Source organism: Anarrhichthys ocellatus, unplaced genomic scaffold (genome assembly GCF_004355925.1).
Source record: "Anarrhichthys ocellatus isolate YVR2014 unplaced genomic scaffold, GSC_Weel_1.0 scaffold11, whole genome shotgun sequence".
NCBI lineage: Eukaryota > Metazoa > Chordata > Actinopteri > Perciformes > Anarhichadidae > Anarrhichthys > Anarrhichthys ocellatus.
Window position 1 is genome coordinate 9,613,618 of NW_022280041.1, and position 17,504 is coordinate 9,631,121.

The window sequence follows — 17,504 nt, forward strand, 5'->3', positions numbered from 1 at the left end:
ATATATATATTCATACATTTTAATTAACTTATTATAGTATAAGTATAAGTATTGTAGTACAATACAGTCAAACACATATTATTCTGTATTCCAATAATTTACTTATTCTCTTATACTCACCCAGCCAGCATATGAATGCTTTTGCCACCAGAGCCGTGTTCCTCAGGTCCCACACATAAGGGTAAAGGTCATAGAGCACAGCCCTGTTGGCCCCCCCCCACCACGCTGCAGTGGAGCTGTGCGATGTCTTCACACAGGGACAGGACCCTGGAGGAGCGGCCACGCCACTCGTCGATCTGAGGACGCACATACAAAGTACAAAACCCCCTCACATTTATGAATCATGCACTACACAATTCAAAATATTCCCAAACACTAAAGTCTACACAAAACAGACACCGACCTTCTGAGGCGGTGTCTTCTTGCTGTTAGCGCTGACCAGGTGGCAGTTTGCTTTCAGCCAGTTCAGGTCCTGCAGCAGTTTCTGGGCAGACGGGCCATGCTCATGGGGCAGATAATACAGACCAACCAGCAGCCGCACCTGGGACTCACTTAGTAGGGCCTTCCCACCACAGAGCCCCCAACCCTGGGCCTTCGGTCCCCTGCCTCCGCCAGAGGGTGCGCCAGGCCTGGATCCTTGAGTTTGGTGATTGGGTTGACCCGGCTGGTTTGACCTCTTCCTTTCCCCCTCTCCTCCCACCGTCTCCCCCTTGACTGGTGACGACGGAGGTGAACTGGAGTTCAGGGGGAAAACGGGGAGCTTGGCAATGGCAGATGGTCCTCTAAGGGTGGAAGGGCAGTCGGATCTGTCCGGAGTTTTGCAGCGAGTTGCTGAAGCGGAGGAACGCTGGTCGGCCCGTGTGCTCTGCCGACCTGTAATGATAAAAGACATTTTAATATGTGGCAACCTTCAAAAATTCAGTTTGTGGTCAACAGTGCTGAAACATTGCAGTTAAGCTACAAAAGGGGTCATGACGGTGACTGAGCAGGTACATTATTTGTGACACAGCACCACATCATAGTGTTTTACCTGCTTGTAGTGGTTGGTTGAGTTCCTCCATCCAATCATGTAGTGCATCAGACAGAGCTCTATCAGGACAGTATTCACACTCCTCATCTAGAGCATAAATAGCATTGTGTTATTATATGAGGATACTAAATTACTCATGTTCACACAGTAAAGAAAACCACTCTTATATTCCTTTGCACTATCAGTCTGTGATGTTCATTACGTTCCAGTTGGACGGATTTCAGTGGAAAAACCTCCCCAGACACACACATACCACACATACCTCTCCTTTATCTGAAAATACACAACGTATCTTGCTGGTCTGTACTTCCTGTTTTTAGATCATTTCAGTCAAATTTGGACAGCACTACAAATCATAAAGTTCAATACCTCTCACTCAAAAAGTAATTACTTCACACTACCCCCCCCCACTCTCATGCAATCATTAAAATCCCTCTTCCAGTTCCATCCACATCGCAGGCTGCTCTTCCTCTCTCTTCCTCTATTTGTCCTCCAGCCCTACGCCTTGTTTCTCCTTCCTCGCCTCTCATTTCTTCCTTCATCGCACTGCACAATTATTCCTCCATCACTGCCTCTCCACGCTCGTTTCTAGAACAATGTCACACTCGACGGTGGTTTTCTTCATCCAACTCCCTCGTGTGCTCTTTCTTTCTATGGTGGAATTCTCATGCATTTGACTCCGACAGTAAAATCTAGTGCAAATGTGAACCAGACATCCATTACGGTGGTGCAAGGGCTGTTACAGCTCCACTTATCCTAAAGAACACAAGGTGTCACAGTATACTTCAAATGTAAAGCAATTGTGCAACTCAGTGTTAAGGGAAATATTTTTATTCTGTGACTAAAACTGCTTATTGAGTAACTTTGTCCAGGACAACAGATGCCGTAATATCAGACAAAATTGTGTTAGTTGCCAAGCAACACTGGCTCGTTACACAGGAAGCAATGGGACTAACTGTACATGGCTCTGATCTGGCAGAGCCAATATTAGTTTATGAACTTGGGACATCTCCTGTCTCATTACTGCTACTTCCTCCTCCCTTCCATCTGCTCATTAAGCCTTTCTGCCCCATCGTTGCATCCCTCTCACCTTTCCTCTCCTCTTTCCCAGCTCTGTACCAGCTCCCCAGCGAATGGAGAGGGATGTAATTGGCTTCAAACTCGCAGTTGGGGTTGAGTAAGAGGCCTCTCAGGTGGCTCCTCAGCTGAGGATCTCTGCCCTTAAAAGGCCCCAAGAAGAGACGTCTGGAGTCATAGTCATTGGCGTGCAGGTTGTCCCAGATGAGCGGAGGGCGCTGGAGCACAGACTCCACCTCCGCCAGGCAGTCGACAGACAGCTTCCTGGAGATGACCTTACTGCCTGTGGGGCCGAGGGAGGAGAGAAAAGGTTCAAAAAAGGGAAGGGAAGGGAAAAAGTGGGAGCCTAAAAGGTTAAGAAACACATCTGAGAGAGACAAAGGGGGACTTAAATGAACCAGTTGGCGCAGTGGGACAGAGAAACTGGGACCAGAGAGGCTAAGTGGACTGGTTGCATTATGTAATTAGAACGAATGAATCGAGCAGTTGAAGCTAGACCAGATTGAAGAGGGCTAGCTGATGCTCAAGACTAACAGAATGACGTTCAGACGGACGAGTACAACAAACTCACTGAACTCTCTCTCCAAATGAGAACGCCAACAACCGCTTTGTTGCCAAGCAACATACCGTTGTGTGTGTGTGCGCTGCACTCCTTTGCTGAAATGTGTGTGTTTGTGGCTGCAGCCGCTGTGGAGTTTATACTGTGCATACATCTCCGTGTTGTTGCCTTGGTGCTGTTGATTGAATAAGAACTGTCTGGTTATTTTAATGATGTGGCTTAATAATGCTTGTTGCAGCCACCGTGGTATCCATAGATCATTTATTGTTGTTCATTTCCGTTTAATACTCTTTTTTTGGGGTTAATTTTAGTGAGGCTACACTGAGGAATGTGGTTGTATCAGCTATTTATTATTGTATGCACAGGCTGCCAAGTGCCTTCTATGGAAATGGAACTGTTGGTTTGGACATTAGGGCTCATGCTGCTGGCGTTGTAGTACTCTTTCTACCTCCACCTAGCTCACAAAGAGTTAGAAACATATCAGAAGAACTAAAAGAGAGTAGATGACAAGTGTGTACATGTGTGTGTTTCTACGGTAGTTCCATGTGGTGTGGGCGGATGTGCATTTAAATGGTTTTCTGGTCTTTAGAGGAGGTTGTGTGCGCCAAGAGGTTGCAGGTCAACTAATGAGACCTACAGTAGAAAACTGACTCTGGTTTATGTCTGCAGGAATACAGCCACATCATCATTTAAATAATTGATTTCTGACAATTATAATTGTTTAAAATCCTGTAATTCATCTCAATAGATTTCGTATTCATGCTAACATTTGTATGCGTCTCACCCGTCCATATCACTGTTATGTTGGGGAGCAGGTCCTCTCCAATAGTCTGCAGGTAGGGAGACTTTGAGACACTGGGAGAACACAGAGAACCACAGTACTCTACAGGGAGAGAGAAACAGAGGTATGTTTCATGATCAGTAAATATCTGCCCGTGTCACATTGTACAAGGTCCTGTGCACCACAAACATTCTCATGCTACTCAGCTCAGTGCTCCTACCTGTAGGGCAGAATAGGAAGACGGGTGGTTCGCCCAAGAACCGATAGATGTCATTGGTTACAGTGACCTGAGCATGGGCGAATGACGAAAAGGCCTCGCTGTCGGCCTGACACATGGAGTGATCGATGTCATCAAACAGAATGGCAAATGCCTGGCAACCCAGGTCTGATACCTGGAGGGAGAGAAGAGGTTGTGTGTGAGAGAGAGGAAAAACAGACTGTTTTAATCGTTATCTCACTGCGTCACATACCTGTCTCAGCTTGCGTTTGAGTAGCGTCAGGTCACAGGAAGATGAGAAGACAATGTCCTGACCGGGAGACAGGGCGTAAACAAACCTCTGGCCTCTCGACTGGGCCTCCTTAATAAGAGTACGCAACTGACCTAAGACCAGGAGGGGAGGAGAGGCAATGTCTTCAATTTGAAATTCAAAATGAGACAGAATGAGACTCAGTTGCCAGGCTTTTCCAAAAATGCTGAAACTACGATTACAAATATCTGAGCATTGAACTGCCCAATGTCCTTGGGCAGTTCTGGTACAGATCTGAAACAAGTTAGGCTCTAGTCTGCAGTCAGCCGGCAATTCATCAAACTTGGTGTGACTTGGATGCACACATGTTCTTACCCTCCTCTTCATGAGAGTAGACTTCTCTCCACAACAGTCTGTGCTTCAGGTCATCCTTCGGGCCGTACAAGTAGGTGTTCAACCCCCAACTTTGCATCCTGGCACAGAAAGACATTAACAGGGGAGGTAAGGGGAGGGAAACTATTACTGAAGTGTAGGTTTAAGTCATTTCATTGCGAAATCTGTGAATCTGCAACAAGGGAGTCAGCAACCACTTTTGACAGTAGCTTGATTTAAGCACTATATACTGTATATATATATATGAAGCCATATGCTTAGCTTGGTCTCCCCGAAGAGAGTGAGGAGAAGCTGAGAGAGAGGCAATGACAGATGGGGGGAAAAAACAACAACAGAAAAAGATAGATCCACTGTATTGATCGTGGGGCTCCATGGCCGCCTCAGTTACAGGAAATGACCTCCTGAATTATAAATAGCGCATAGTACTAGAAGTGAAACAATAGCTGCATCACACACACACACACACACACACACACACACACACACACAAACATGACTATTGCTCTCTCTGGACATGGACCAGCTCTTATCATCTTTGTCATTTGTGGGCGGACCGTGTGCTCACTCTCTCCTTGCTTCTCTTCCTGGACAGATGGTATGCAAGTCGCCTCCACAGAGCTGCAACCTACCTCCTTCAAACGCACAAAACAGACACATACACACATACTGTACACATATTCACACTCGCAGCCCTAATCTGCCAAACTTATGCAACACTCATTGTATGAATTTTGCCTGCACCCCACACTTTATTTTATAAAAGTCGATCTATAAATAAGCCTGGAGCGCACACACTCAGCTGAATGAGTTACTCATGGTAATGCATGTATCACCTGAAAATCACTAGACATTTAGGGCCACATTATAGTGACTTGGTTTTAGTGACTGATTGTATGTTTCTACAATATGAATTATACTATTTATCATAACATGATAATGACTTGGTCTGTATCTTTGAGAGCAGAGGAAAGCAGAGCGCAGAGGGAACAACTTATCTCCGGGGATGTAGTCGGCTGTCGCTATTGGCTGTTGAACTACAAAGCTGTGTCACAGTTCCCAACAGGGATGTACGTCGCTTCACTCATTTGTAAGATTAGTGTGCCATCAACAATTAATTGGTCCCCTAGTACAAGGTGTAAACATCGGGTAGTATAAATGTGCATTAAAAGGGAATGCCACATCACTGCTGTAGTTTTCATGAATTTATTTTTCACTAGGAAATGATCTATAAGTATTCCCCCGTAGTTCACTGTCCTGGAATTAACAGCGAGCTGATTCCAGCTGAAAGAGCTTGTGTCTCTTTAGTTGATGAAACTGTGGCAGTCTGAATAAGGAGCTGCCTTGGATTTGTTTAGTCAAGACTCAAAGAGACTTGACGCATAGCCCTGCTGACTTGATGTGGGTTACTGCCACTTGGAGCGCTCGTACTGTATAGAAAATGTGATCATCTTGGATGCTGATTTCATCTGGTCTTGTTCACATTTGTTATGCTGCCATGATGCCTATTATGGCACTTCACTGGTATCGCTCCACACAAAGAGTGTGGTTGTGCTGAGCAGCTCCCTGGTGTGAAGGTCTCTGCATGGAAAAAAGATGTTGTCGCTAAATAAAGAACCTCGGGCACAGCCAAGGCTTCCCTCTGTAAAGACTACGAGGACACATGCATTCTGTGTTAGGATGATATGAATGTACTGATACCAGTTTAAGGACATGTGGTGAAAAATGTGTTTTTATTACCATATTATTCATAAGTCTTTACAAGGCAGAGCGTGCTCAAGTTTTAGTGACCCATGGTCATCTAAACTTTTAGAGGCTTTTCAACCCTAAGCATCGCATTCTGGAGGAAAACAGTGAATATTTGTCCCATTAAATGAACGGACTTTAAGACTCTGAACACCAAAAGGTCTGGAGCTACAGCTGAGGCTGGACTTTATAGAAATTGACCTTGAAATAGAAATTATAGATATAGACTGATGATGGCAGTAGATGCAAAATGATCACCAACGTGATTATGATTCATTCTTGGGGAAACATAATTGACTGAGACGGTACCACAAATGTTAACCTCATGTTGCCGCTAGACGAAAAGTCAGGGGGCCGCCAACATCATTAGGATTCATCCTATGGGGACCCTGAATGTCTGTGCAATATTTCCGCGCAATCCTTACAGTGTTTGTTGAGATATTTCAGCCCATCTTTCATCCTCTTTCTCCTTCCACTATAACAAAATGCAGCATCTGCCCCTCCCTCTCCCCTTTCTGTCATCCAGAACTGAGCCTCGGGACTGAGGACGAGCCTGCCCTTTGCTGTGGAGTCATTCTGCATCAGTGATTTCTCTCAGGTCTGCCTGGCACTGATGTAGTGGCGTGCAACTGGATTCAGCCCACAGGCGTCAGGTCAGTAGCTCCCGAGCTTTCACGCTATTATGTCATGTTGTCTCGTGGTTGTTATTTGACAACCACGCGGCGAGGTTAACAAGACTTATGCATGTCCTCACATACAGAACAGTACATGCAGGCCTGCAGACACCAGGTTCATTACAGTTGACGGGCTTACCATTGGAAGAGAACCTTCCTCTGATCCATAGTCCAAGGCCGCCCATAGAAACCTGTGGAGTAAACAAATACATATAGCTTTATCTTTGCTGCAAATGCAGATTTCCCCACGCATTTTATATCCAAACAGACATATGCACCATGGCATTCCATAGCATATATCGTATCTATGACTCTACCATTTTTTTTAGTACCAAGCTCTGCAGCAATTAATCACAAACTGGACAGTTAGCAGCTACTGGACACAGCTACAGTTCTGAATGTATGGGCACATAAAACGATGCAAGCTCTTCCAGTGCTCACTTGGTCACATCCCCTCTGTGTTTGGCAGAGGCAAAAATCATCTCCAGCTACACTCTCCATCACATGTTCTATATTTAGAAATGGGAGCATCTCCAGTGTCCCGCTCCCTCCTTTGTGTGTTTGAATAAGTCTGCAATGTGTGTCTGTCTGTTTCCACGTGTGCGTCTATGTCCGTGCATGTGCACATGTATGTATACCATAGTGAGACGTGAATCTGATCCACCAACAATCCAGACTGCTTTCTCCTGCATGCACATGGCCTTTAGGTGTGCATGTGTAAGACATCTGTAGCTGTGTGCATGTGTGTGTCCTGCAGAGTGCTCCGAGCCAGACCTATATACTAACTCTGTTGGGTGCCACCACATTGGACTGAGAAACACACACATAAGGTGTGTGTGTGTATGTGTTAAAGCTGCATGATCTGTCATACTTTCAATATCATTGCAATATATATTTCCACGATGAACACAACCCAACGGGCTGTGACACCAGATTATATCAGAATTATAGAGCTGGAAAGTGTTGAAACAATTTAATTAAAATATTTTGCAACAATTTTAAGAATCAATATTTGTTTGAGTCATTTACAAACAAAAAATGCAAAACATTTGCACTGCATTTTACCTTCCCAAACATGGGGGTTTGCTGCTGTTTTATAACACTGTGTTAATTGGATGTTTGGGAATGTGCGTGTTTTGGACTTGTTGGTCTGACAAAGCTATACATTTAAAGTTGTCACCTTTGGCTCTGGTAACTTGAAATGTGCATTTTTCACTACTGTCTGACATGTCATAGACTTAACTATTCAAATAATTAGCAATAAAAAAACTGACAGACATATTTCAACTTCATTTTCAGTATTATATGGATCCTTTGTAAACATTGCCAACAGTTTTGACAAGGCACCTAATCATCTCCATAATTACGCAACCCAGTTTAGTGTGGTATCGAGACTGCACTATAAAAAGCAACAAAAGTTAGCATTGAATATATATATTTATATTTTGTTTTATTTGTGCAGTCTTTTGATGATTTAGAGATTCAAAGGTGAAGCTGACAGAAATGATGAGAATAGATCTGGTTTTTCACCTATTCTCACTATTCAGGATTCTGGATTGTTGTTGATTTTTACACAAAAAACAACATTTATTTTTGTATTTTGTTTGTATATTTGCAGCATAATTTCTTCATATTTTGTGTGTGTGTTTGTGAGGTGAGAGGGTGGGTAAAGGCACAGGTATGTCACAATTACCACCTACCTTCTTTTGCAATTACCATCATCAATTTCTTCTTCTTCACCATCATCTGCAGTAATTGTAAACTGCGTTGCCATTGTCATTAATGTTATTACTACCACCACTGTTATTGTTGTGGTCATCCTCTCCTGTTCTTTGTAAACACTATCCTCATCACGTTCAACATAATCAATCTTCATTACCATTTTCATTTATTTGATTGAAGCTCTCAAATAGTCTTCTTTCATAGTCTCGTCATTATCATCACCACGACTATCCTGTCACAGCATCTCCATCAGCATCCCTACTGTCATGTCATCCCAACAATATCATCCCAGTCTCCAGCCATCATTATCATAATTACCATCTCAATCATCATCTTTGCCTTCACCATTATTGTCAATAGTCATCACACCTTCCTCATTACCACTGTCAGCATCTTCATTTCCGCCAGTATTTCATTTATTTAGGCTGCAGCCCTTGAGCCAGACATTACTGAATCATTTTCACCGCCTGCTCTTTGATCTCCACTTCAAGCCTGGCTGATCTCCACCACATCATCTCATAAAGACCTTTACATCCCATCTGTGTTCATACACACGTTACCACTCCCGCGCCCCTGCAGACGGTGGCAAAACAATGCTGAAATGTAGGTCAAACGGTGGTCTGTTCAAAATCGTGTCCCATAGGGAAGAGAAAAAAAAATCACATGATCTAACAGGATGTCAATAATGAAGTCGGTCGTTCTTACCTTCCACCACCCCACAAATAAACTGCTTCTTCTCCTCCATGCTGTCCTCAGCCCCGCTGCCTCCCTCCGCGGAGGACGAGATGCTCTCCCCGTCTGTGAGCTTAGACACCGGGGATATTCTTCATGCTTCTCCTCGGTGCGCCTCCACCTCCTCGTTTCCCCTCTCCTTCCCTCTATAAGGCTGGGGCTCTTCGTGCTGCGTTCACGTGCTCAGCGCAAGCACGTGAATAATAATAGAATTAATAATAATAATAGTCACCCTGAGAAAGAGGTCGTTTTGGTGGTTGAGTTAATACAGCGAAAATTATAATAGAGATACACCTATCTTACTTTCTGCTGTGGTGACAGAAGTTAGGTTTATTGTTAAATATTATTGTATAAAGGATATGTTAACAAAGTGAAGTATCTTTACAATAAAACCGCAGAATTAAACAATAAAATAGGCAAAAATAAGGAGACAACATGACCGTGAAATAGGCATAAAGACGTTTTCAAAATGTAATGAGGAGGCTTTGAGCAGATACCATAACTCAAAAAGACAGACAAATCAATGTTTGTCATTTGATTAGCTATACTAATACCTCAAAAATGCAGGGTTTTTCATGGCAGATTTTTAGATATCTGAAAAGCACAGGTGAATCTAGTAACGACTGTATCCATTTCGGCGAGTCACTTCAAAGGCCCTGCTGTCGACTGTCACTGGCCTGGCTTTCTGGGACCGTCTATGACCATAACACATGAAGGAATAGCGACCTGTACTTTTCTATTGAGGCCAGCAGGGGGCAGACTAACCCAATACAGAAACACATACATACTTTCACCGTAGCTAGGTTAAAGTGACATGAACTGTTAAAGGCAGACACTAGAAACATGTTTTTATTACCATTCAAGTGTGAAAAAAACAAACATTGAAGAGATTTAAATTTCTTCCTAAAAAATATCCTCTATTTCTATACATTTCTAATACATGTTCAGCATGAACCAAATATTGTTTCACACATATAGTTCATTCATAAAATAACTGCAGCTAGCTATGGTTGGTAAATAATGCAACTCCTTTACAATTTGTTACTGTTACAGCGGTCTCAACACATTTTCCAAGACACTCTTCTGTTCAGAGAAAATATCGACTTGCTCATCTATACCTACCATTTCTATCTGTCTTATCAGTGTTTTGTCTCATAATTCAGATTTTTCCGGTAGCCATGAAGGCAGCATCTGCCTCCGCTTCCAGTCTCCGGTCCGCGCAGGCGCACTGTCCTCCTGTAAGCAAGAGGAGCACGGTGCGTGTTAATCACAGTCATTGGCCATTTCGTCACAGCCTCATTTTTTACATCTGAATCATTTGGCAAATTTTCAGATGTAGGTGGGGTGGAATAGATCTTTATCTGTGCTCTGGATGCTTAAAAAAATACGCACTTCTACATACAAAATACCTTTACTTTACTGTTTTAAAAACTATCAGGATTATAGCCCCCAAACTGTATTTTGTTTTTAATCTATAAGGCTAATGTGCTGTCTTCCTTTTCTGCCCTTGTTGTATTACCACTGGATATGTGTCTTATACCCTTGTACATTTACTATGGTATTGTTGTGAATTAATAGGATACTGTATAAATCTGACTCTGAGCACCCCTTGCTGGAATTATAATTAATTACACCGGTGCCACATCAGAGGGTTAAATCATAGCAGATCATTGTGCTGGGAGATAAAGGAGAACAATTAAATATCACAATATTTTTGACCAAATACCAATATTGTAGGGTTAAAATATTTACACAATAACATTTTTGATAAATAATGATCAGTGATGTGGATGTAATGACTAGCTTAATTGGCTAAAGGAAAATAATAGAACAGATAAAACAGTCCAGTAAGTTCAGAAGATGACATCCCTTTACTGTAATGCAACCTTAAAAACCAGGAAAATACTTTACACCACCGTGCAGCCCGTATATGAACATATACATGTTGTTTTTTTCACATGATTATGGACACTTTTATTGAGACACATGGATGTATTTTGTTTATAGTCCTTATTTTGTAATGTTGTACTTGTTAAAAAGGGTATGGGTACTCTTTGGCTTTCATGTGTCCATCAATCTCTATTTGTATGTGTGTGTGTCTGTGAGTGTATTAGGACCTGAATCAGAAGCTTCTAGCCAGTACAGCGAAGCTGCAGGAGGAGTAGACCTCCATGAAGCATGAGTAGACCACTCTGGCCATCATGGGCCAGTTTGCTGTCTGAAGAGAAATGCTTCAGCAACCTTGCCAAAAACACAAACAGGGTGAGTACAGAACAGACATAGGAAGTGGAAAACACATCCAGACAACATCAGGTTGCAGGATGGTTTGTTGTCCTCTCAGACCACTCTTCAGTCAGGTGATTAAACCTCTCCATATTCTTAAGCAAGGCAGTGAATCCCCTTGAGCCGTCGGGGAATCGTGTGGCTGACCTGGACCTCTGGTCTGCCACTTTATGGGAGTACACGATGTAAAGGAGAACCTGCAGACCCAGGCCTAACCACAAGAGGCAGTAGAGCATCAGACACAACACAGGTGTGTTGGAATCTGATATTTAACTGCATTTATTTCAAGTATTGTGTAATGTTACAGGGGGGAAAACATATTATTATATTATTGTTTGATTCTGGTTTTTATTTACTTTTCATCCAGCGGTTTCAAGGACACAATGTACTGTAAAGATATGTTACGGACTATGTTGGACCCAGTAACACATACATTATGTTTCATCAAATTATGATGAGTCTGCATCAAATGCCAACGTGTACACTGGACGGTAATGGTGATTATGTCTGACACAGTTCCGCTCAAAACATTATCATTAAACTGTGAAAATAGATTATACAGAGCTGCTACTAAAAGTAATGTACAGATTATAATAATATGTTAATGATAGATTTATCAAGAATCATAGATGTATTGTACAATGTAATGTAGTATATTTAGTGGATATTTTAGGTAGTCCACAGTGTTTTAGTGGGCATGTAGTTCACAAGGAAGCACTGTAACTCCTCATCTCAGTGTCAATGAAAATGTGGGACCTATTTTACCATTTTAAAGGCCATGATCACAAATATTTTATATTTATATATATAAAAAACAGTGTTCTGTAACATTTCACGAGCAAAGACCACACGATGAACAAGATGGTAGCTTCAGTTGTTAATATTTAAAGTTACCCCCTCCAAACGTGGAACAATTTTTAGTTAAAGAGAGGATTAATAATGATAATTATGTTCAGTTTTCACACATCAGAAGATCTCATCGGAAAACCCCTTTTCCCTCACAGACCTGTAAGACAGGAGCAGGGGGAATCCCATTGTATCTGTGGCTAACTACTGTACTTCCTCGAAGCAGAGAACTCATAAATTCAACAGCAGTTTAATTAATCATTACTTTATACAGACTAAGGCTTTCAGATGAAGTTTTTGCAGGAATGATTATAGTATGATTTTACTTCACCTAAAGGGTGAATTGAGAAAACCAAGTTGGCTTTAGGTAAGCTGGAAATTGTTCTAAACTGAGTAACGATAAGACTAGCATCATGTTTCTAAAGAGGAAGACATTTCACAAAAGTAAGTGTTACTTTTATGATTTGGTGACATTTATGATGTTCATGACAGCCAGTTATTGTAAATGACAATAGACACCGTCCTGTGCTTTGTAGTGTGAGATAAAGGATAAGCACTCAGAAGTAGACCGGTTGCATATCTGCATATCTTTTTATTTATTGGTGCATTCTGAAGAAAATCATAAACACAGCAAATTATCAGCTTGGTCTTTTACTTCCTGATTCCTCAAACAAGGTTGTCTTTGTCATAGCAGCTGAGCACGGATACACAGAATACAAGTACTTGGTTTCTGTACAAGCAGCACACGGTACACAGGAGCGTTGGAAGGGCTGTACTTTCAGGCTGGAAGAGGTAAAAGAGTAAATGGTGTCTCAAATGAATGATGAATGGAGTTGGTTTACATATTTTGGAAGGAATTAATTAACATTATTTATTGAAATGCATGTTGTTGTTTTTTTTAAAGATTTAACTCATGGATTATGGGCTGATCATCTTTGTGCTCACAGGTTGGTACCTTTTGTTAGATTATTCTGGCTGTCTTTTTAACTTAAACAGTCTTTACTCAGTGCTGCATATACAGTAGGTATTTCTGCATTGGGTGGAACTGAGAAAAAAAGAGGACAACTTATTGTTTGTTAATTAATCAGTTGTTTTATACAATACATGTATTCCTGTAAAGATTTTTTAAGTACAGAAACTGTTTTATTTTTTTATTTTTCATACATAGACCATTGATTCAGATAAGGGAAAACTCCCCAAAAAATGTAACAAAGAAAGAATGGAATAAACATCAAGAAGACTACACAAGGAAAGTATCCCTCTCCTAGGACGGACAGACATGCAATAGATGTGTGTACAGAATAACCAACATAAGGAAATTACAGTATGACAAAAATAAAGATAGATTGTAAACGGAAGAAGAATATGGATCCGGGAGGACATCTACAGGGCAACATCAGGTGTTGCCAAACAACAAAGTTGTAAATGAAGAATATGGTACACTGACTAAGAAAGTCAATTAATAGATTATATAATAAAATTGATATTTCGTTCACATTTTATTTAAAAGTGGCTTTTCTTTAAAATCTTACTGGAGTCCAATGCCTTGATAGTTCAGTTTCCCCCAGGTAGTTGAACTGGTTCTCCTTCTGTCGTCTGGGATGAGCAGTAAACAATGCTTCACTGAGACGGACTGAAACTTGATCCGACTCAAGCTGAATGGCAAAATGTGAATCAATGTGAAGTGAGGCATTCATTTTTAGTCATAATACAGCACAACCCAGTCAAGGAAAGGGTGGGGAGGGAGGGTTAATTTTCACAGCTATTTAGATGAGAGTTAGCTCACAAAAATCTCATTTGATGCACTTTATTATGAACATTGAGAGTCTACATACCTTATGAAAAAGCAAGGTTTAATTGACAAACTGAATATGCTTTGTTTTAGGAGCACTGGTCTATGTTGTCTCTGCACAAACTCGTCAGTACTCCTTTGTGAGCACGCCACTGAACTGGACTGAAGCGCAGAGCGTCTGCAGACAGGTCTACACTGACCTGGCCACCACGGAAAGCACAGCTGACGTCAGCGCCATTATCAGCACCACATCAAACTACACAGGCACGTTCTCAATATTGGTATCATATGCATCACGTATTTACATACAGTACATGTCGAACACACATACACAGCAGTCAGGGGAAAATCGTTTTCCAAAAGTTTTTTTGATAATCTTACTACGAATTGATAAAATTATGAAATGTGATAATATGGAATGTGACGACAGAAGCCCTCAATGAATAATAAAGGAGGCACATAATTTAAGTGATGCTCAGTAAAATCATTTACTTTTCATGTCTATTCAACATTTGTGAATGAACATCTTTGAACAGGCGATGCTTGGATAGGTCTCCATGATGGCAGCTGGAGATGGTCCCTGAGTGACAGCAACGTTTATGCCGAAGGAGAGACGGAGTTTAGAAACTGGTATCCTGGTTTTCCCAGAAATTTCGGAGGGCAACAGTCCTGTGTGGTGCTTCTTTCTGGGAATGGATTATTTGGCACTTGGGCAAACATTAATTGCAGTTACCAACAAGGCTTTGTGTGCTACAACGGTGAGTTTTCTGACTTAAGAAAAAGCCCATTAGATCCACGACTTAATTTTATTTATTTATAAAAAAATCTGGCCACTTCTATGTATTTGTTATATTTGTGGAGGTGACATAATGTTCCTTCCCACTGAATCAAAATCAAAATGAGCAAATGGGGTGTCTGTGATTTCATCCTGATATTGTTTATAATTCCTTTTCATCCATATATATATCCAGGTACCGTAAATGACACATCATCCTTCGTTAAGGTTGACATATATTCAAATTGGACAGAAGCTCAGAGATTCTGCAGGGAGAATTATGTCGATCTTGCTAGGTACAGTACCCTTTTAATCACTCTCTTCCTGTTTATGTTTCTTGCTTTGCCTCTAAGTTAAGTTAATCTTTAATTATATGAGTGTAAATAACTTGTATCTGAGTCATGAGTCATAAGGTATGATTAGGATCATGCTGCTGTTTCTCTCTCAGTATTCGAAATCAGACGGACAATGTCACCATCAGCAACCTGACAGCTGGGGACTTTGTGTGGATCGGTCTGCACTGGGAAAAGCTGTGGTCTGATGGGAGCTCTTCTCTGTTTCGACACTGGGCCAACGGGCAACCAGACTCTGACGCAGAGGGATGTGTCTCCACAGCGTTCAATGACTCAGGACGGTGGTCTGATAATAACTGCTCCCTCAGTTTCCCATTCATCTGTTACACAACAAGTAATGTTACTTATTTCTGCTCACAGACTATATACAAGTTACAAGTTGTCTGCATAGGATTACAACTTCTCAGAAGGTCTTACTATTCTGTTATACAGCCCACTGTCTTATAAGTTGTCCTTTTTGTCCCAGTTCCCTTCAGATCATCAGGACAAGATGAGACCAGCATCACTCTGCAGTGGAATAAAGTGAACACCAATGTCAGCTTTATTCTCCAGTTTAATGGTACAGAGATAAACATCACTGCACCAGATGGAGACGGACCAGTAACTCACACAGTCTCATCTCTCACTGCTGGAACTAAAYACACATTCACTCTCTTCTCTGTGTTTGAGAGCGTCAGAAGCAGTGGAGTCAACWTTACTGCAGTCACTGGTAAGATATACAACTTATTCAATGAGTTTTTATCCAGGCGTAACACTGTTGTTCTCTGAAACACATGCCAGTATACCTGATGATTAAATATATATTTGAATGGCATGTGTAACACAGTAATGGTTTAATGGCTAACTTGTGATTAATGGGGTTAGTTACAGTGTAGTATTGGTCACCACCTATTGAGTTCAAGTTGCATCTGCAAAATTAGTTTCAGCAACAAAAGTCGAAACGGAACATAATGTTGGTGAAAGTTGATTTCTTTCCTTGTTGTTTGAAGTTTCAAACAAGTTCAGATAATAAATCATTATATTTTAACATAGAGGAATTTATACATCAGATTTTCAAAGGTAATTAACACAATATTAATTCATCTTTACGTATTCCTCTCTCCATGTAAACAAACACCACCTTGCCAAAACATCTCTGACTATGCGTCCTACAACAAAAGGGCCTCGTAAGTAAATGCATTTTATTTTATTGATATCTCAGATATATTATTTTCATCCTATATTTTTTGTATTTGTTATGATTTTTTAGATGTGCTTCAACTGTTGCCAAAAAGAGAAACTAGGCTGCTCTTCCCTAGGTTTACAATAAACCAGAAATTAAATCCTTGCTTTACAATTGTGTAAATGCATGAAATCTAAAAATGATTGGAATGTTTTAAGTGTTATTGTGTACAGATAATATGTCAGATGTCTTTGGTAAAGCTACAGTACAAACATTTGATGTGTGTCATTTGTTAGCATAATTTCTTTAACCATAATAATTTATTGTTATTATATTAAAAATGATCTTAAACTTAATTATATTAATGGAAAACTATCCATTTTATCATCATGTGTTTTATGTCATGGTTTTGTGTCAACAGATTATGTTGTTGGATTGAACATGAGAGTAGAGTCATCTGTTCAGCTGTCAGAGTTGGACATGCAGGATTTGTTGATGGAGGTGAGACTAACTGCTGTTTCATGACTAGTTTGTGTACACTTCAGTCAAATATTGTACAAATTATTTAGCTCTGTATTAACATTGTTGTCTGTTGTGATTTTTGTCTTTAAATCTAGTTCTTCAACCGATACGGATTGTCGCCACAGTTGTCAGTGAAGATTCTATCTGTGGGGCCATGAGACCAGCGGACGAAAGACTAGATTTAAAGGAGGTGAAAGGGTCTGCTATGCAACAAAAATATTGAAATCTTTTTGATTATTTCGACTTCAAAAAAATATGTTTTATCAGATTCCAGTGAAATGTAGTTTGACCTATTTGGAGAATATTCTTAAATTTAAGACATGGCTCATCCCAAGTACTTATAATTACTGCATAACCCTGTACTACACACTAATTCATCATGTTATACTGTTTTCGCTGTTAGCACACAAAACTGATCAACATACTGTTACCATTTTATACTGCCATCAAACTGCTACTTTGCAATGGACTGGAAATTAAACTTTTGTTCAGCGAAAGCCGAATAGCTTTCTCTCTCTGGATTATGTTGTTTTTTGGAGCTGTTTCCCCACCGCTCACTTTTTCAGCTCTGCACTGGCGACAGCCGTGGCCGG

The 17,504-nt window shown here is 40.9% G+C and overlaps 2 protein-coding genes across 2 annotated transcripts in view; one reads left to right on the forward strand and one right to left on the reverse strand.

Moving 5' to 3' along the window:
* The window catches only part of LOC116385466 (protein O-GlcNAcase), a 14,038-nt gene extending 4,321 nt beyond the window's left edge, over positions 1–9,717 (reverse strand). The window contains 11 exon segments of the mRNA XM_075447370.1: positions 74–217; positions 219–296; positions 404–873; positions 1,031–1,117; positions 2,121–2,390; positions 3,451–3,549; positions 3,668–3,839; positions 3,918–4,048; positions 4,290–4,387; positions 6,864–6,915; positions 9,152–9,717. Coding sequence (XP_075303485.1) covers positions 74–217; positions 219–296; positions 404–873; positions 1,031–1,117; positions 2,121–2,390; positions 3,451–3,549; positions 3,668–3,839; positions 3,918–4,048; positions 4,290–4,387; positions 6,864–6,915; positions 9,152–9,191 — 1,641 coding nt within the window. The 5' untranslated portion in view covers positions 9,192–9,717.
* Positions 9,718–13,008: 3,291 nt separating this feature from the next.
* On the forward strand, positions 13,009–17,422 carry LOC116385782 (L-selectin-like). The gene is made up of 10 exons (XM_031851501.1): positions 13,009–13,099; positions 13,212–13,254; positions 14,193–14,363; positions 14,636–14,857; positions 15,071–15,170; positions 15,323–15,561; positions 15,694–15,936; positions 16,388–16,393; positions 16,811–16,890; positions 17,007–17,422. The coding sequence occupies exons 2-10, from the start codon at positions 13,221–13,223 to the stop codon at positions 17,067–17,069; spliced, it is 1,158 nt and encodes a 385-aa protein (XP_031707361.1). The 5' UTR covers positions 13,009–13,099; positions 13,212–13,220; the 3' UTR covers positions 17,070–17,422.
* The last annotated feature ends 82 nt before the right edge of the window (positions 17,423–17,504 follow it).